General features: G+C 48.0%; 2 protein-coding genes across 2 annotated transcripts in view; both read left to right on the forward strand.

The window, feature by feature from the left end:
- Nucleotides 1-111: 111 nt before the first annotated feature.
- Nucleotides 112-8,495, forward strand: LOC135819982 (exostosin-like 3). The gene is made up of 7 exons (XM_065333283.1): nucleotides 112-2,338; nucleotides 3,141-3,308; nucleotides 4,108-4,277; nucleotides 5,062-5,189; nucleotides 6,124-6,268; nucleotides 6,921-7,049; nucleotides 7,342-8,495. The coding sequence occupies exons 1-7, from the start codon at nucleotides 442-444 to the stop codon at nucleotides 7,549-7,551; spliced, it is 2,847 nt and encodes a 948-aa protein (XP_065189355.1). The 5' UTR covers nucleotides 112-441; the 3' UTR covers nucleotides 7,552-8,495.
- A 4,199-nt stretch (nucleotides 8,496-12,694) lies between these two features.
- Nucleotides 12,695-20,830, forward strand: part of LOC135819989 (ATP-binding cassette sub-family A member 9-like) — a 28,230-nt gene continuing 20,094 nt past the window's right edge. The window contains exons 1-6 of the mRNA XM_065333291.1: nucleotides 12,695-13,620; nucleotides 14,649-15,209; nucleotides 15,650-15,890; nucleotides 16,531-16,681; nucleotides 16,880-16,968; nucleotides 19,992-20,171. Coding sequence (XP_065189363.1) covers nucleotides 12,988-13,620; nucleotides 14,649-15,209; nucleotides 15,650-15,890; nucleotides 16,531-16,681; nucleotides 16,880-16,968; nucleotides 19,992-20,171 — 1,855 coding nt within the window. The 5' untranslated portion in view covers nucleotides 12,695-12,987. The remainder of the gene's footprint in view (nucleotides 13,621-14,648; nucleotides 15,210-15,649; nucleotides 15,891-16,530; nucleotides 16,682-16,879; nucleotides 16,969-19,991; nucleotides 20,172-20,830) is intronic.

Raw genomic sequence — 20,830 nt, forward strand, 5'->3', positions numbered from 1 at the left:
AACAACACGACATGATTGTGTCTACACACACGACAGTCTAGTCATCTGGTCATGCGAGAACAGACTGTACCGTGTACCAGTGTACGAGACTCGCGGAGCCATCGACATAGTGTTTTAGCTGCTAGTGTTGACAATGACAGTTTTTTTAGCCTTTGGTATTTTTGGTTATTTTAGTCTTGTCTTTGCATGGTTGTGTTCGTGGGGATGGACTGAATGGTACCATTGATTCAGACTTCAGTCAGGCAAGTTAGTTTACCGCAGCTGCTGTAGTCTACTGCCGGCCCTGGGCATGGCGTGAGACTCTGATCTGGCTCTGATCGAAGATTATTCTGTCTTCAGTAACTTACTTGACACTAGAACTAAAAGACCAGCTCAGGGATGGAATCGAGGACTGAAGCAGTCTCCCTGTGACGAGGGCCTAGGGAACAGCAGTTTGTGAAGATGAGCCGCCGACTATGCGATCGCTGTAGTGTACGGCAAATGTTGACTGCAGTTGCGCTGGTGGCGTTTATGGTGTTCCTGCCTGCAGCATTTCTCATGCAAACTCTCATCTCCTCGTCAGGAACGAGCCGCCGCCGGCCAGGCGGCGGGTTGGATTCGAGTTCGAACGATCCAGATCGCTGGAGATGGGGCTCGGACCGTGTTCCGGATTTGGAGGATGGAGGCGAGACTGCTGTGTCGACGGAGGAGAAGAAGCGCTACCAGGATGAAGTGGACGAGCTGCGAGTTATAGCCAAGTCTTTGCGTGATGAGATCAATGCCATGCACACTTCTTGGCAAAATCACGCTGGCAACGTGCAGATTGCGGCGGCCGGGAAAGGAAAAATGGCAGAACGACAAGCACGCCCAAAGCTGTCCTTGCGTGACGCAGCCGCCAAGGCAGAGGCCATCCCGGACGGAAGCGACTCCGAATTTGACATGCGCTGCCCGCGACCAGTGGACGACTTTCTAATGCCGCTATCGCCAGTAAACATGAAAAGTCAGGCACCGGACGCGCCCAAGATAATGCCGCGTCCAGAATCACTCGCTGCCTACCCTGTTCCCAAATATGGCAGCAGCGGCGGCAGCCGTGTGCGATCCTGCACGGTGAGCTCATGCATGGACCTTGGACGTTGCTCGCTTAGTCGACCATTCTCTGCGTTTCTGTACGACGAGACTTTGCCAGATGGCGGTGAGAAATCCGTTGCGGGTGAGGCAGTTCGCCGGGCACATGCTGGTATTCGTCTTGGCTTGGCGCAGAGCGGGTACACAGCGCACAGTGCTGACGATGCATGCATACTGATTGTGATCGTGACGACGTCTGACACCGGGTCCGACCGCAGCAAGCTGACGAGATTCCTGCTTAGCCTCAAGCACTGGCGCGGTGACGGTCGAAATCACTTGATCATCGATGCGGCATCCGGGCAGTTACACAAAGACGATGATGGTCAACTGTTAGACTTCGACTACGGTAATGCCATTCTTTCATCCATGCACAGAGCGTTTAATCAGCACCGGCACAGCTTTGACGTTTTCATGCCGCCACTTGAGCCGGAGAGCGTCATGTCTGACGGCAAAGCGAAGGATGGTAAGCTTTACCACTACACACTACTACCCACTTACCGGCCGGCGCTGCTCTCGTTCTCTGCGGCTGAGCACAGCCAGGGACGTGACAAGGCGCCGGGCGACGGCGCAATCCTGGGACACTACGTCTCGTCGCGCGATCTGTCCGCCCTGAAGCAGCGGGGTGGTGCTGAGTTTGTGTTTCAGTTGGACTGCGTCGTTGCTCCTGGTCGTGGTGAAAGTCGTGCCGGCTCTCTGCTACCAGGGTACTACTTGTGCGGAAGCCGAGCTGACCAGGACAAACTAGTTGCACAGTCCACGTTCACTTTGGTTGTTGAACCACTCGCGGCCAGTGCTATTCAGCTAAGAGAGTTTGTCAGCCAGCTGCTAGCGTGCTTTCGTCTTGGCTCAGTACCTGTTGTTCTTCGGACCTATGTCTACATGTTTCCCTTTGAAGAAGTTCTGGACTGGGCGAAAGCGGCAGTTGTGCTCCCGGCTGCGCGGGTCGCCGAGGTGAATTTTGTTCTTCAGCATGTTTATGAAGATGACATTCTGGCAATGCGCCGACAAGGCCACTTCTTGTGGACCACATACCTCTCAAGCGCCTCGACAATCACTGAGACCGTTATTAACATTGTACGACGCCGTACAGGTCTTCCCGCTAAGGTACTGGCAACCGTTTCACTGCAGACACACCACAAGAGTGCCATCCCATCCCAGTACAGTCCACTCCCCTCGCCTACGTTTCGGCAAAACTTCACGTACGAGTCCCTGGAGCGTTGGAACAAGCCACCAGGTAGGAGTGTGTGTGTCTTGTTATTGCTGCTGCTGTTGTTGCTCAGCTGCTGCTGCTGTTGTTGTTGTTGTTGTTGTTGTTGTTGTTGTTGTTGTTGTTGTTGTTGTTTCAAATCTTTATTCTCACGATGGCCTGTGGCCAATAAGAGATATAGAGTTGTTGTTGTTGTTACATTTGTGACATTATTCTGTCTCAACTTACACATGGACGGTGTTTCAAGAAGGTTCAGATGTATGCTCTTTGTACCAATTCCTGATGGCTCAGAAGCGACAGAATAGTTTGGAAGAAAAAGAGGAATGTGATGTTCCACAAACTGTTGGATGTGGTGAAGACATGCCGAACTGAAGCACAACTATTGCTACATGTACCGTAAAGTACAGCGATGGTGCCCCACCATCTCGTCCTTTCGTGGTCATATTGTGGAGGTGGTGTCCTGTCTGTAGGTCGTACAACGCGGGCCTTGTACACACATTGCACCTTGTACAGTCAATTCGTACTCAATTTACCATACCTTCGAGCGGACACGAGCTCCACACAAAAACCTGCTAAGTGTGACCTTAGTACACTAAGGTTCTCACACCGTACAAACTTCGTTTTACTCTGCCATGCGATTTTCCTTTCCCTGGCCGAAATATTAAGGTGGGGCGCTCTCGTGGGACGAAGCGCTCTACAATTTATAGTGGTACTTTACGGTACATAACATATAGCACTGTGTTGCGTGTGGGGTGTATTTTGTACGGTAGCAACCTCTCTGAAACATTGCTGTGTCTTGTTCTCGGATGGTCTGGCTATGACTGCACAGGTGCCATGTTCCTGCCACCCATGTCACCCTACGTGGAGCATAAACCTTCGGGCTGGGAATACATTCGCCGCAAAGGCGACGCGCGTAAGCTGCACCCTGTCGTGGAGAACGGCGGTGCTCTGTGGGGCGAAGCGTTTCAAAACTACCTTGCTGGAACACATGAGCCTGGTAAGCTTGTCCGCTGTTTTAGCAATTATATACGGTATGCATTTCATCCCTACTTGCATGTCGTCCCTTGTTTGAAAATCTGGACTTGACATGTCACGAGACACCCTTAGCAAACAATGGTAACGCTATTTTTACGGTACTCGTACCTTGATCACCCAAATAGCGTTGAAGCTGCTGCGTAAAAACGTTATGGGGGCTGATTTATCATTGTGACCAACGGTACGTGTTTTGGCCGAATATTGCATAGTCCGTACGCATTTCACCTTGTATCGCGTATGTGGTGTCAACAATGGTTGTACCGCGCGAAATCGAAGCTATTCTTGTGGCAACAGCGTACTAAAAATAGCGTGCGTCTTGCTAAAGGTCGAACCCAAATCACAGTATTTTCCCCCTTACGATAATACCGTTACAACATTACGTTTTTTGCTAAGGGTGTCTATTGTGTGGTCAATTTCCTTCTCTGACTCTCCACATGCTGTGGTCAAATCAAGTGTTCATATCCAAGAGTATGCAACTGGGATCCCCTTCCTATGCCGGCTGTATGGGACTGTGTCTAAGTTTGTGTGTGTGTGTGTGTGTGTGTGTGTGTGCACGTGTGCATGCGCGTGTGTGTGTGTGTGTGTGCGTGTTTGCACATTTGTATGTGTGTGTGTGTATGTGTATGTGTGTATGTGTATGTGTGTATGTGTATGTGTGTGTATGTGTGTATGTGTGTATGTGTGTGTATGTGTATGTGTATGTGTGTGTATGTGTATGTGTATGTGTGTGTTAACGTGCACACATGTCATACACTGTGCAGAGCGCTTCACGGTGGTGCTGCTGACGTATCGGCGCGAGCTGGTTCTGTACAATGCCCTTCAGCGGTTGGTTAATCTGCCGCGTCTGGACAAGGTGATAGTGGTGTGGAACGATGATCAAAACGGTCCCAGTGAGGAAGTGTCTTGGCCTGAACTGCAAGTGCCATTAGAGGTAACCACTGACAGATAATCATTCGTTTGCGCTTATGTCAACTCTACAGAATAGTAAATATTGCACTTGCTGTGTACTCACTTGATTAGAAGCCAAGGGCTTCTACTTTTCCAATGTCAATTTGAATTTGAGGCTGCCTCTATTCAAGAGGGGCTTTACCCCGCCGCTTCTATTATTTCCAACGTTGGTGCCATGGGGATTATTATTATTAATCGGTACGGTATATCTTACTCCTTTCCCAGCGGCTTTATCGTGTGCTGGCTACTTCCGTTGGCAAGTCGAATCCTAACTGACATGCCCATTTTCAGCACCCCGGAGTGGTTTCTATGACCTCTTGTATTTACTCGAGGCCCTTGCCGGTGCAAGTGTGCACGGGTCCACGTATCACTTGCAGTTAGAACACAACTGTAGCTGTTACTTGTACTGGGACGGGTGCATGATCGTAACGGTATTTGCAGTGCATAGCGCCCAGTCTTGTACAAGCTACTTAGTCCAGGGAGTAGTACAATAAGAGGTTGCTATGGTGATGTTGAAGATCCTAAAATAATATTTTATTCTCTGTGGCGTGCTCACTTTCTCTGGGTTGCCTGGGCATCGAGATCTGTTGTGGGTAGCATGATTACCCGGTTGAGTGCTCATGCTGCCAACGTAACGTGATCACAGCCTTCACAAGTGTTCTGGCAGCATTGCGATTCCCGTGCATGTACTGAAGTGCTCAGCGGTGTCGCTGTTTATGGCACCACTTCCCATGACAAACGTGTTGTTGTTCGTATAATGCAACCAGGTGGTCAAGGTGAAGCGTAACTCTCTCAACAATCGCTTTCTGCCGCTGGACAACATTCAGACGGCCGCAGTCCTTTCCCTGGACGACGACACACAATTACGGCACGAAGAAATTGACTTTGCTTTTCGGTGAGTGTTAACCGTATTGAAGGTGTGCATGTAGTTTTTAAACTACATAAAAAAGGTAAAAAGGTTCAGTAAATGTAGCTCATGGAATCATGGTCAATTGACTCACTTCTGACCGTAGAGGCAAGAGATGTTAGAGAACTCCGGTTTCAATGAGCTCGACATAGTGTCCGCTCTATCGGTGTGTGTGTGTGTGTGTGTGTGTGTGTGTTGCTATGTCCATCATAGCTGTTCGCTATCATCGCTTCCGCGATGGGCAGGTCTGAGGTGTGTGTGTGTGTGTGTGTGTGTGCGCGCGCGCGTGCGTGCGTGCGTGTGTGTGTATTAACCAGTGTGTCCCATATGGTGCAGTGGTATGTGCAGTCGATTTCCAATCGAGAGGTTGCGGGTTCAATTCCCGACGATTATGGTCGCACACGTCTTTCTTCTCTTTCTCGGACTCTTCCTGACTCTTCTTTCATTCTCCTGGGTGGTTACCAACAGCCAGTGTATGCCGGAGCATGTGGTGTGGTGTGTGTGTAGAAAAAAAGAAGAAGAAAAAAAGAAAAATGAAAAATAGGGATTCACTGGCCAGAAAAAGTCACTTCAATCAGCTGTGTGGTGGACACCAGGCTAAAAATAGTGGCGGTCAATTCATCAGCCTTGCAAGCTGTTGTGTAATCCCAGCACAAGTTGCTATGTTTAACATAGCTGTTCGCTATCATCGCTTCCGCGATGGGCAGGTCTGAGGTGAGGTGAGGTATTAACCACAGGGGGACGAGTGCAACCGCACCCCCCCCCCCCCCCCCCCCTCCAGTAGTGCGGGCAACAATGCCGTTGGGTTCTGGCTTCTGTGCAGTTAACGTAGTCTAAGTTTAATACTGAAACGTACAGTATTTGGTGTGGCTTCTGGTCACGGCTGATTATCTGTCATGTGTGGTGTGCTCTCGATGCTCAGTGCTTGGCGTGAGAATCGGCACCGTTTGGTTGGGTTCCCGGGCCGCTTCCACAGCTGGGACAGCAGGCACGGTGGGTGGTCTTACAACGCAAACTATTCGTGCGAGCTCAGCATGGTCTTGACGGGCGCAGCTTTTGTGCACAAGGTGAGCAAGAGCACGGTGGGTTGTAATCATGTCAAGTTTCTGAAGAGGTTTGCCTGGAGTAGTTCGTGTGTCTGGTCTGGCCAAGCCGACAGGCAGATCCACAGGTGTATTGTACCATGTTTCAACCAGGCAACAGTGCAATAGAACAAACATGTCAGGGGTGTTGGACGGTAATTTCGTGTGGCACGGTCAGCCATCTGAAGTACTAATTACTCGTGGGGGAGGGGTGGCTGAGCCGAAAATGTTGGAAATTTAGAGCCCAAATCAGCGCATTCTATTGCTTCACGGGGTACTTTGGGAAATAGTGGTACGGTCAATACCGTAGTGACCGTACCGTGTGCGACACCCCTGCATGTTACCGTAACTTTGAGACGTGCTGCGCTCCCGTAATATACACCTCTCTGTTAGACCAAGGGGCGGATCATTCCGCACTCGGTACGTTCTTTCGTATCCGGAGTATGTGCTCACCCAGGGTTTAGAGCCCAAAACGGTGCGTCGAGAGAGCGTGCTTTGCTCCAGTTAATGTCAGCAGCATGCAGTGTGGTGCAACGTTTTAGTTGACTATGTGTTGACGACGTGTGTGTGCATGTGTGTGTGTGTGTGTGTGTGTGTGTATGTGTATGTGTGTGTGTGCGTGTGTGTTTGCGTGCAGTTCTATTTCCACCTGTATTCACACTTCATGGACGAGCGTATCCGCGAACACGTTGACAAGGTGATGAATTGCGAGGACATTGCCATGAACATGCTCGTCTCGCACTTGACACAGCAGCCACCGATCAAGGTAAGCCAACCGTTAGCCGGTCTGCTGCTGTTGCTGGGTAGATGTGGCTTTGATCGTCAGAGGCTACGATACCGATTTTCGGTGTTTGAATTTGTGTCAGAAACATTTTGACCAACTCGATTTTGGGGAGACATCGTTTATAATACATGAACAAAGTTTTCTCTCTTTAATAGTCGTTGCTCTCTTGCGCTACGTAGTGGAAAGTTGGTTGTTGAGAGTTGTGTCCAGAGATGATTCTGGGCAGCAGATGAGCGTGTAAGTTTGTGTGCTGGTTGTGTTGTGTTCGTGATAGGTCACTCTACGCTGGACGTTCCACTGCTCTGGTTGTACGGACGCACTGTCCGACAATACGGAGCACTTCAACGAGCGCCACCAGTGCATGAACATCTTCTCCGACGTCTATGGCTACATGCCACTGATCAAGACGCAAACTCGCATCGACTCGGTGCTCTTCAAGACTCGTGTGCCACACAACAGGGGCAAGTGCTACACATTTGTGTGATGCGCATGCGCCGGTTATGTCATGATTACATCATCGGCAGTGTCGCCCTCAGCGATTGGATCCTCTGGATGCTGCGCAATGGTGGATCTCTGCCCCAGCGCATGGTATGCCACCGTTGCAGATCCTCACATTCTCAGTTTCGTTCGGGTGGTTTATTGATGACGTCATCGTCATGACAAGATGCTCGGAAAGCTGCAACACAACAGTGCAGTACGCTTCGTAGCAGATCCTCACATGACCTGGAGATGCTGGTATGACGTAACGGTGTCATCACTCTCTATACTCACCCGGGATATCCGGAGTGGATGCAGTTCATCATGCACTGATTTACAGCCACACCCATAGCAGAAGTGGCAGCACAACGGAAGTGCAAGCCAACGGGCCCCCAAAGATACACGCTCAGCCTTGGTGGTACCTGAAACGGAGTTAGGATTTTGCTTGAGATGCAATTGCAGTGGGAGTAAAGCCGTCGATGGCGTGGAGGTGTTTGGAAGCATGAGAAACTCTGCATCCTGGCCGTCAGTGCTGCTTCTGCTGTTTGTCCGTCTCAACTGGAGAGGGCATAGTCATCGGCCTCTGCACTTTTGCAAGCACACAGGTCAGCCGGCGTCACGTATGATGTACACGAGGCCAGCTATAGTCCACGTGCGCGCCACAGCATGTTTTTTTGCGTGCGTGTGAGCAAGCGCACGTGTGTGTGTTTGTTTGTTCATACATGTGTGTGAAAGTCACTTCTTCAATGGGTACATTGTCAGTACCAGTACATGCACTTAAACTTGATAAAATCAAGACTACATAATAGTCGTGTTCGAGCCTGCATAGCGTGTGGATGTTCAGATTACTGATGTTCTGATACTATTCATTTGAAGTGACATGATGGTATGCCTAATCCGCATTACAGACTTGGTACAATATAGTCAAGCAAGAACGAGCCATACATGTCACGGTGTTGCCAACTTGTGAAGGATGGTACGGCTGTGTGAGCACGCTTGTGGGTAGTCGCATGTCTGGCAATGTCGCCGAGACACGAAAACAAGACGTGTAGAACTAGTCGGCCTGGCTTGCCTGTAGCAGTACTGGCCAAGTACAGTTGCGCTCGGTGAAATCCGACCCAAAGTGCAAAACTGGCACCCTCAACATGCACGGCCCTTGACGCCCTGGAAGTGGTACGAATGCGGCTGGATGTACTCATGTACAAGTACAGTGATGTAATCAGAACTGGTCCAGGGCGTCAGCTTTACACTCTGGGTGGTATTTCAGTGAGCACTAGCTGTTAGTGTACAGTCATGTAGCCGGCTAGGAATCACAGCTATAGCTCACTGTGTTGTCCCGATATGGTGACTAACTTACTTGAGTATAAGCTCTTTCAGACCCAGCCTACACCACTCCAGCATCATGCCGTTGTACTGATCTACTGTATTCCTCTGAGTCACCCTACTAGTATAATCAAGAGTCCATAAACAAGAGTATGCAACTGTGAGCCAGATGCGCGGCGCGCTGCCTTCATTACATCATTCAGCTGCAGTCCGCGCACTGAGGAAAATCAAACACCGCGCTTTCCCTCTGGTTTGAAATGAATTTTCGTACGGAGCTGGAGTTCACGCGCCAAAATTTAGAGATTGCGTAGGTACTGGAATGAATCGAGCAAAAACGGATGGGCTCGTACGAGAAATTGTGGGTTTGAGTGCATGCTTTCAGAGTGTGATGGAGGCAAGTTACGTAATGAAGGCAGCGCGCCGCGCACTGGCCCATAACCACAGTTGCATACTCTTGTTTATGCACTCTTGGTATAATCACTCAATCTCCCCTACATAATTATGCACGTATCTGTTTTATAGAACCGAAGAAAACCGGCAGAAAAGTATTGCATTCCAAAAATCTTGAAGTACATGTGCTAGACTAGTATTGTAAGCACACAATGAACAAACTCAACTCGATTCTGGGAAGTGACAACTACCGTATTTTCACCATTAAACGTACACGTCTCCAATTGTAGTACATGTTGAGTGTGGATCAAAAATATATATAAAAGGAGTCCATAAGAAAGGTTTGCTCCCCACATCGGAGCTCGCGCTATTCCGCCGAAAAGGAGTCCATGTCTCTAATAATAGTACATGCCGGAATGATGTGATTGGCATTACTGGCGTACAGGTACCAGGGTCCACCTTACTTCGTTTTTCTTACCCGTTCATCACCTTTGTGTCTTTCTACACTGTTTCTTACCATGGTTGGGTGTATTTACAGCTGTACAGCATCATTGTCACGAGTTGTTTGCCACCCAACCCAGGCAATCAATCTTTCCAGAAACAATAAAAGTACACGTCTCCAATACTAGTACAGTCTCCTATAGTACTACAGCTCTGACCACCTTTGAAAAATAAAAGTACTGTACATTTATTGGGGAAAATACGGTATATTAAAAAGAAAAGAATTATACTAGTAGTTGGCACTGCCTAGAATTCATCATCATGTTGTGTGTATCTTCGGCTGGCCATGACAAGGTGGTGCATGATGCTATTCACATGATCTCCTATGATCAAAGGTCAGCTACTAATGGTACGGTGAGTGTCCAGTTGGAAAGCACATTCTACCAAGAGAAGTCTTCATTACACTGTTTTTAAAATCAATTAGAATTTTGAAAGCTGAGACAATTGGCAATTTCCTGATCACATTATTATGAGCGCACACTACCAACAGGGCATTAGTTAGACCAACATGCTTTAGTGGAGTACTCCATGCCCATCCAGTGCACCATGGTACCAGTGACTTAGGCAAGCGCAAAGCCACAATACCCTCACAAGGTAAAGCTACTTGAAGAACTGATATGACATGGGGGGGGGGGGGGGGGGGGACCTGTGCCTAGGCTGTGGCTCACACCACTACTTTGAATAATAGTACTGGACCACTTCTTCACAAGCACTATCCTGCTAAGTGCATGCACTCCAAACACTAACACAATCTCTAGTAGTAAAATTAATAATTTAATAAACTAAGGAGAAAGCAAGGGTGAAAACCAACATGACAACCTGCAAGACTGTGCAAAGCCACTACACTGTACATTATAGATCTACGTAATCTGACAGGGCCTGGGGGCCAGACTAGTCTGGGTGACGCAGCACATTCCTGTCACACCTCAGGGTCAAGTCTGACAATCTGACAGCCAGGTGCCAAAATGCAAAGGTACCAAACTCCCAAAGCTCCTCCTTTGAAGTGCTGCTCCTGGCCCAGCTTGTCACTGACTGTACTCCCTAGACTCTGGCCACCATCTGCCTCTGGTTCTACAGAGCCTCCCAGGAACCACTGTGCCAGACAGAACTTACTACTAGTACTGTAGTAGGTACTCTTGCTACAGCCAATACAGCCTACAGGCTTACACTGTTACAGGCTTGGGGGGAATGTAACACCAATGGCCCCGGCAATGGTCACACGGGAGGTGTCTCCATTCCAAAACAGTGAAGACACAGATACCGTAGCCCCGTGTGTCTCCATTCCAAGACAGTGAAGACACAGATACCGTAGAATCCCGCGGATAAGCCCACCCGCGTATAGCCCATGCCTGCGCATAAGCCCAGGGTTTGTTTGAACATCACAAAGCTTCATCGTACAAGCCCATGGGCAGAAGCCTTGCTTGGTAGTTTAACATGTTTTTCGATTTTGACAGCATGTTGCAAGGCGAGGACGCGTAGTGCTCCTGACTACAACCATAACCCGGTTGGCAGAGTCTCAAAATCGAAGCCCATGGGCCTAGGTCATACCGAGAGTCCATAAATTATGGACTCTTGGCCATACCATGTACGTAGTCATGCACATAATCATTATGTTTTTTTCCCGTACATTTCAGCACAATCATCGGTTGTTTTTGTTTGCACAGTGGTTTTCAGCAATGTACTTCTCACTTCCTTGATACTTTTCAATAGCACAACTTGCCAAGTTGGTGTCGGCGTATAAGCCCATGCCCGCGTATAAGCCCATGTTCTCGTATACGCCCACCGAAATGTCCTTGTGAAACAGATAAGCCCATGGGCTTATCCGCGGGATTCTACGGTATCACTAGTACTACTAGCTGGAGCACAAGGGGTGGATCAGATCTGGACGGAAATGAGCTGTATTACTACCGGCAGTACTAAACTCGCATGCTGAGCCAATGTCCTAGAATCTAGAGGGATGACACCAAGAGTACCGGTACTACTGTACATAATTATGTATTAAATGTACAAATTAGATACAGCTCATTACATCATTGATGTCCATTCGTACTTTGTGGGGGCTGTCCCCTATGCCTAGCTATGGCAAGTGTCGGACTTCGCTTGCCACGACTCTACATTGTATACATGTAGTACCTGGCTGGGGTTATGGATTTTTGTCTACAGCCACTTTTAGTTTTACAGGGCATAATCATAATTCATTGCACTGCTTTACACATAACCACCGTCATGCTCTATCGTATGCCAACTACATCATGCACATACTGCCCTCTCCCTCTTCATCTCTCTGTGTGACTCTGATCTGCACGATGATGTTCGCTTCCATAAAATTACGTCAGGACTTGGTGACGAACATCAAAATGTCAACAGTCAATGCAACTGTCAATGAAAGCGTTCGTCCATGTATAGTCCTGTCATTATCAAGGCTCTCTAAAAATGCCTGTCATTAATCATTATCAAGGCTCTCTAAAAATGATAGAAGATTTCTTACTGATTCTCAGTGATTGGTTTGGCGCCCACAACCACGTGCTTGCAGCTGAGCTCTTTTGCAGTTTTATTTGACCTTGTGCTTGGAGGTCGACTGAAGACAAGTGAAGTACTACTAATCTTCTTGTGGTTATCCTTCCATTCAAAGACAAAGTCTACATTTTCTTAGCTGTTCGACACACCCACCTGCGAACTACGCACAGCACGTGAAATGTCATCAACACTCAACAGACAACCACCTGACTACTACTAGACTACAAAAAGTAGTGTAGTACTACTACTACACTACACCATACCAGGTCTGGGTCACGTCACATCATGACCTATGACACATGCGATCGCACGCGTAGCATGCATGTGGCTCGATCAGTTTGAAAAAACAAACAACGGTTACTAGTAGCAGCTTCGTTCAGCTTTCTCTGTGACTCGCGTGAGGATTATCGCCTATCGGGGTTGCGCTTCATGTGCTTTTCGCCTTCGTTCAGGCTGAGAATCATGATCTGAGCAGTGAGCTGCCTGGAATGGCCTACCAAGGAATCGAAGCTAGGCGTCATTCAGGTCTCGTGACGACCAGTTGATGTTTTGCAAGTGATCTCCAGGCTATCGTCGTCTTGAAAGCCCGAGTATAAAAGAGGCACTGATTTTCATTTCTTTTAAAATTTCTCTTCTCTATTTGCACGACGTAGATCTACGAGTTGCCACCGAGCTGCTACTGTAGTATTACGCGTAACAGCTGTATCCAGCCATGGTGTCCATCACCACCCAGTTCATTGCTCTGCTAAAACGGAATTTCCTGTTGAAGCGACGAAAATGGAAGGTGACCTTGTTCGAGTTCACAGTTCCTGTCTACTTCACAGCGATCTTGGCTGCAGTAAAGCTTGGAGTCAATCCTGATTTGAAGCCCGAGGTGACCGACCCACCATGTTTCGACCAGAACGTTTGGCTTACCAATATCTCTGACAAGGTCGTGCTGTATGCACCTAACGCATCTTTCAATGGCACAGGCATAGTGAATCATGCGAACAGGATCATGGTTTTGATCGGAGGTGCCACCGGCGCTACAGTGAAGGGATTTGCTAATGAAAGCGACCTAGTCAGCTATTACCGCGGATCTGGTAGTGTGCCCGTGCTGGGTGCAATAGTCTTCGATGACGGCATGATCACCTCGGGCAAGATTCCTACAGCGTATGACATTCGCTTCGACTCGCAAGCATCCGATGTCCCGAAAACGTCCAAAACGTACTTGGACAACAACGGCTTTTGCCGCTCGGCGAACCTTGCCCAAAACGTCCATAATAATTTTAAATGCCCCACAGCTGCGCTCATTTCCAGCGGTTTCATGCAGTTACAGGCAAGAGTTGATGCCGCTATACTCCAGGTGCGTCCTACATGCTCGTGCTTATCATCATACACTCTGCACTCAGGGATACATGAACGTATAAGGAAGTGTACATACCCCCCCCCCCGGTTAGAGTGTGTCCATCTCTACACAAACCTCCATCACTGCTTGTTTCCAGAATTGCGTCCACTTTCCGTGATACCATCTACCTACCCGTGCACACAACCGCATTGCACACAGTCAACCTTGCAGCTTGAATGCAAGCACAGAGCTGGTTACGTTAGGAATAACGGCGTAGTTCTGAAAACTAGTCATAAGCAATTTCACACTCTGCGGAGTTATGTGTTCTAGCTTACTACAATGTAGTATGTAACAAAAATATTGATTCAATTTGAAGCCATGGCAACGTTAACAGGGGCGTAGGAGGGGTTTTGGAAGTGGCACGACCGAAGGTCGGCCCGGGCGAAGGCCGTCACGGTTGGAGGGGGGTCCGGGGGACCTCCCGCGGGAAAAGTTTGTAAAAAAGACACAAAACCTTGCGTTCTGGGACTGTTCAGTGTGCAGTCGAGTCGAGTACAGACTCAGTATACGACTGCAACGCAGATGCATGGCAGATCTACGAGTACTCCTACGAGTCTAGAAAAAGGTCAGAGTCTGATATGCATCGATCGATCTTGATTTTTTTATTACGGTTTTGCACGTTCCGGACGGACCACACTTTTCGAAAAGTGGTAGGTACGGCCATGGTCGTTCGTACCAGTCGTAGCGGGTGCTGCGCCCCTGGTTAACTTCAAGCCAATAATCACTGGAGTGTGCAGTATTACATTGTTGCAGTTTGTTATGACCAGATTCTTGGATCATGCCATAGTTATCCAAAGGAATAGCACAAATGTGATGCTGTGTGTGTGTGTGTGTGTGTGCGTATGTGTGTGTGTGTGTGTGTGTGTGTGTGCGTGCGTGCATGTGTGCGCGTGCGCACGTTTGTGTGTGTGTGTGCGCGCGTGTGTGTGTGCGCGTGCCTGCGTATATGTGTGTGTATATGTGCACACTGATTATCTTGGCTGCAGCTGACAGCCGCGAACCTTAGTATGCCGGACTACACCACTAACTCTACCCCTTGCTTCATGCCCAAGGCAGACTACCTGCCAGCTGCCGATGAGCTACAAACTCTGACAGCCATCTACATGGTGATTGCCTACTCGCCCATGGTGTCCATTCTCCTCTCATTGCTTGTTACTGAGAAGGAGAAGAAGATCAAGATTGGCATGAAGATGATGGGAATGTCGGACGTGGCGCTGTGGCTGGCCTGGGCCGTCACCTACGCATTTGTCCTGCTCATTTCCACGGCCATTATCACAATCATCGCGTTGGCGTCTAAGCTGTTCGATCCGTCCAACATGGGCCTTGTGTTCCTCATGCTCTACATGTATGGACTGTCCATCATGGCGTTTGCCTTTGCCCTGGTGCCCTTCTTCTCCAAGGCGTCGGTGGCAGCAGCCATCGGCTCTCTGTCCACCATTCTCTTCAGCTTGTTCTATTTGCTGCTGAGCCGCGTGCAGACGTCGCTGGGCGTTAAATGGTTCCTGTCCATCTTCTCACCGACTGCCCTGGGGCTGGGTCTCGCTGAGGTATGTGTTGATACTTGGCACAACACCCCGATTTCACCGAGTTCATTCTTGTTGAGCATGTCACTATGGTTATACAAGGGAATCGTGGCATCTACAGGTACAAGTAGGCATATGGCACGAAACAATAGTACCCAGAATGATATTCGTTTGGACCCGGGGTGTGCAAGTGGGACGTGATCCGTGGTGTATGAAGCTTATGTTGTATGAACTGTTCTATTCGAACTTACTTTAAGGCTACATTGTAGCTGCGCTTGGCATTATAGCGTTAGATTGTCTGCAGGAGTATGTTGGCTGCCACACGGACCAGCTTCTTATCAGTCCAGTGTGTTGCTGGCACTGTTGTTGTCTTGCTCTGCAATGCGCCGTGTTTAGGATTGCGCGCTGCACCTGTTCTAAGTTTTCATCTTCCCACCCCCATCTGACCCCGTCGTGTGCTGTAGGTGATCAATCTCAATTCGGTCGCCGGTGGTTTGCAGACGAGCAACATTGGCACCGCCGGCGACTTGTTTCCCGTGCGTGGCGTCTACATCATGCTCTTCGTTGACATTGTCCTGTACTTCCTGCTGGCTCTGTACTTTGACCGCGTGATACCGGACGAGTTTGGCCGCAGCTGGTCTCCGATCTTCTTTCTGCAGCCGTCCTTCCTCCGGTCACTGTGCTACCGGCGAAAAGGCTTCAAGGGTACGCAACACTGGGCAGCAGCTATTGAAGTTTTGTTTTGATGGTGAATAGAGTGGCATTGTGTGGTTGGACGCTGCTCGGTCTAGCTATGTATGTGTAGTAGCGACAGGGAACACGTGCGTAACCAAGTTTGCATCTGTAGAGGAATGGGATGATGCTTCTTTACGTTTGTACTTCGAAGTAGTTCAGATAATCGTAACATTGACAGAAAAGCGACTGTCAGGTTCCAATGTACAAATATGTGTTTCTAGGCTAAAACTGGAAAATTAGTTGGTTTTCTAAAAAAAATCCAGTTTGGATCCTGAGGACTTCAACTTTGCTTGGGATTAACAATCTCCACTGAAGACACTTTATTGATTACACGTATCCCTAACCAAATTCCTCTATCCTTGCCTCTATGCTTGCCTCTATCCTACTCCTCTATCCTTGCCTCTATGCTATTCCTCTATCCTTGCCTCTATGCTACATAATAGACCTTGATCCATTGTGAGGACTGATCAGTCCTGACGAGACGCAAGTATGGAATAATTGTGTGTGTGTGTGTGTATGTGTGTTTGCGTCTGTGTGCGTCTGTGTGTGTGTGTGTGTGTGCGCGCGCGCGCGTGTGCGTCTGTGTTTCATGCATTCTGATTGTGTACAGCACTTGTTAGCGATGGGAGCCAGGCAGTGTCCTATGGCACAGTTCGTGCCGCCGTTTCGGTCGACGCCTGCCCTGATTCCTGTCCTCCGCTGCCCAGAGATCCCAATGTGGAAGAGGTGCCGTCCAGTCTGAAACACCGAGAAGCTATCAAGTAAGTTGCCATTGTCTTTCATGTTGTTTGTACTTGTACTGTATTAAAGTACAATCATGTACATGTGTAATGAAAGTGAATATTCACCGCTAGGGTACTACAGTGTAGTATGAAATTAGTACTGTGCCACGACCTCTGCGAGCTAGTGGGTTGTGCTTCGCTGGATCCTAATGCCATCTGTCTTTGTTTTGCTTTCAGGATCCGCAGTCTCCGCAAGGTTTACACGAAATCGTTCTTCGACAAGTGGATTATGAGGAAAACGGACCCTGACGTGGTAGCATGTGATGGTGAGAGAGATGTTTTTAATAGCTATCAACTGTGTAGAGGTTATGTGATGATGTCATCATTTTTATGTGTTTGTATACGATGACATCATCAATAGAGTTGGTTTGTATGTGATTACGTCATCATTAGTGGTGTTTTGTATATGATTACGTCATCATTAGTGGTGTTTTGCATGGGGTGACATCGCAAGCACTAGTTTAATCCCCATAGAATGGTGATTACTAGTTCAGTTGACCAGCCTTATTTGATAACTAGTACAATCATGTAGTACACTGTGTGTGTGTTTTAACTAGTACACTCGGACGTCTCTTATCCGGGCACCTTGGGTGGGACCGGGCAGTGCCTGTATCTCAGATTTGCCCGTATCTCAGAAGAACTCCTCTACTTACATAGGCTGGCAGTGAAAAATAAGCACTTCCACATACTGTAAAATATACAAATTTTCGGCAGCTATTTAATTTCGGCTATATTCGGCACCGACCCAAAACGCCTAAATTAAAACGCCGATGAAATTTTTCTCAGCATCTGTCGCACTATACCATGCCCTCTACCCCACGCCGAAAATACATCGCCACCGAAATGTCAAAAATCGTGAAGTGCCGAAATTTTGCAGCGCCGAAATTTTGTATATTTACAGTACAGGGAAAAAGTAAAAGAAACCAAATTCAAAGCATTTGTACTATAGGAACTCAAGCTGAAAGTGCCCGGTAGAGAGACGTGCCCGTATCTGAGGCGTCCGGATAAGAGGCGTTTGAGTGTATACCTTTAGGCCCGAGGCCCACTACACACACTAGGGAGTTTTAGCAACTCGTGAACGAGAACGAAAACGAGCGACAGCCATTCGTTTCACGCGCAAGTCGTTATCCAATGTGTTTAGTTTTAGCAACTCGCACACCCCTAGTAAACGAAAGAAGTGATGCACGTCACTAATTTCCATAGTCGATATGCGCTAGCACTTTACTTACTAGTGCACTGCAACGGTGTGCTAAAATGCATACCAACAGAAGTTCGGATCTTGTCTAGAGCGTGTTGTAGAGGAAATCGAAACCGTTTGGCGCAATCGTCGCAGCTGAGCTTGTCTAACCCAAGCCGAGGAACCGTCACAAATCATGCCGCGCCACACGATCATCTGCACCACGATCATCTAGTGCAAAGTAAAGCAAGACTATTTCGTCCTCATCAATGATCTTCTCGCCGTATGCCAGAAGATGGACTCGCGCCTCGAAATCATCCACCAGCGAAAGAAAGCAACAGTAAGGATTTGAACTTCAAGTTGAAGCTTCCCTCTTCTCAAATCATACTCTTTTTGAATAAAATCTCCACACCGCTGCGCAGGTCGATGAAATAAAATCAAAAGAAAGGACTCGTATGCATAACGAATCAACTACCCTTGGTTCGTACAGAACGAGCTCCATTTGCGGAGCGAAACGAGACTCGAACCCAGGCACCCGAGTCGACTACGGACACATACTCGTCGACGAGTCGCTAAAACTAGGGACCTTTTGCATTTGCTACGAATCGAATGCGAAACGAAAGTTTGATTCGGCTCGTAATCGTTTCGTTGAAAACAGAATTCAGGTTTCGCAAGTCGTAATGCAAATGTGCATGGCAACTACGAATACGGCCGGTAGCTTGGCGTACGGGTGTGTTCGCGCACACGTGCATGGATCATGGAATCAAGGGAAAAAAATGTGTACCTGGCAAAACATGTGTACCTTGCAAAAAAATGTGTACCTGACGGATTCGGAGCGTACCACGAATGAAGAGGCTTCCATTCGTGAAAACGAGCTCTCCGCGGCGACTCTGACGAATCCTCGAACCCAGGTGACGAATCAGCATTCGTTTCGTATCCGTACGCGTAGTGCGAAAGGTCCCTACTCTCTACTACTATGCTACTAATACGAGTACGTCCTCGTATCCTACAGACCACATCACACTTCGCCCTCAGTGGAGCTTCTCAGTTGATAGCGTTTGCCTTGCCATCACAACAGTGTACAGTGTCTGTACATATGCACAGCACTACACATGCACTGCACTACATACACTGTTCTGCAAGGCTGAAGAGACTAACAACATGCACTGCACTACACTACAGACTGTAGTGTAGTGTCGTGCATGTTGTTGCTAGTGTTACTCTCTTCACCCTTGCAGCACAGTGTATGTAGTGCAGTGCATGTGTAGTGTGCAGTGCATGTGTAGTGTACAGTGTATGTGTAGTGTACAGTGTATGTGTAGTGTACAGTGTATGTGTAGTGTACAGTGTATGTGTAGTGTACAGTGTATGTAGTGCAGTGCATGCTGTTAGTCTCTGCACCCTTGTCGCTAGTGACTAGTGTCCCCACTGCTTGTTCTTTCACAGTACAGTAAGCAAACTGTTGCACTGCCTAGGGCCCAATCTGTCGTCACCTCGGCATGCTAGTAGAAAGGTGCAAACTCAGATAGTTTGCACCTTTCTACTAGTGTGCCCTGTAGCTGGATATCCTGCCATTCCCCATATCTGTTCTGCATTCGTGCCTGGCTGGTTTTCTCTGGAACAAGAGTTGTTTTATGCAGTAGGCTGTAACCATGAAGTGCAGTTTGTGAAAGATTTCCAGGCTGTCGCGTCCCGTTGAATTAGCTACCTTTGAGCATTATGGAGAGTATTCAATTTAACACTTTTTCGGTGTTTTGCTTTGCAGGCATTCACTGTCCGTAGTTTTTATTAATCTGGTCTGAAAAGAAGCTGACACGATGTACACGATGTGTTTGGGGGTCTGCCAGTGTTATATTGGATTTGCATACACATCTCTATTTTTTATATTCCTATTAATGTTTTTATGAAGGATTGGGAGAACTTCAAAATGTTGTTGTTGCTCTGCTGTTGTTGTTGTTGTTGTTGTTGTTGTTGTTGTTGTTGTTGTTGTTGTTGTTGTTGTTGTTGTTGTTGTTGTTGTTGTTGTTGTTGTTGTTGTTGTTGTTGTTGTTGTTGTTGTTGTTGTTGTTGTTGTTGTTGTTGTTGTTGTTGTTGTTGTTGTTGTGGATACAGATGTGAACTTGAGCGTGTACGAGGGTGAGATTACTGCCCTTCTTGGTCACAACGGTGCTGGCAAGTCCACCCTGATCAGCATGCTGACCGGTATGGTCACGCCCAGCACGGGACTGGCACGCATCTACGGCCTGGACATCGACAGTCCGGCAGACATGGCCGAAGTCCGACAGTTCACCGGTAGGTGTGCCGTGCCATCGCAGACCCTGCTGTGTACTGTAAATACCGGTATACAGAATTTCGGCGCTGCATAATTTCAGCATTAATTTTCACAATTTTTGAATTTTTGACTGCGATTTATTTTCGGCATGTGGCTAATACTAGTACAGTCAGACCTCGCTTATCCGGTCCTCGCTTATCCGGTCCTCGTTTATCCGGATCCCTCGCCATCCGGAAGAAAATCGTTGGTTACCGATTTACTGCATATGTCATGTACACATTCAGTATGCGTGTCCGATTATCCGGTTCCCTCGCCTATCCGGATATTTTTTGTGGAAAACGGATGTGTGCGGTTACGCGAGGTCTGACTGTACATCAAAGCATACGTGAAAAAAATGCATCAGCATTTTAGTTTCGACGTTTTGGGCCGGTCGAATATAGCCCAAATTAAACAGCTGCCAAAAATTAGTTTATTTACAGTACTGTGTTCAGTTGATTGTTGTTGAGCTATGCCCCGGATCTGCTCAGCCATTGGGTAGGTGTGGCCCGTTTTAAGAAACTGTTACCCCAATGCCTTGCTTTTTCACGCTAGTACTTATGACTTTCAGCTATGCAAAATGCGAACATGATCACCTATCCTATACCGGTAGTCTATTATATTAATTATTCATATCTTTTTG

The sequence above is a fragment of the Sycon ciliatum genome, chromosome 1 (assembly GCF_964019385.1).
Source record: "Sycon ciliatum chromosome 1, ocSycCili1.1, whole genome shotgun sequence".
In the NCBI taxonomy this organism is placed as follows: Eukaryota; Metazoa; Porifera; class Calcarea; order Leucosolenida; family Sycettidae; genus Sycon; species Sycon ciliatum.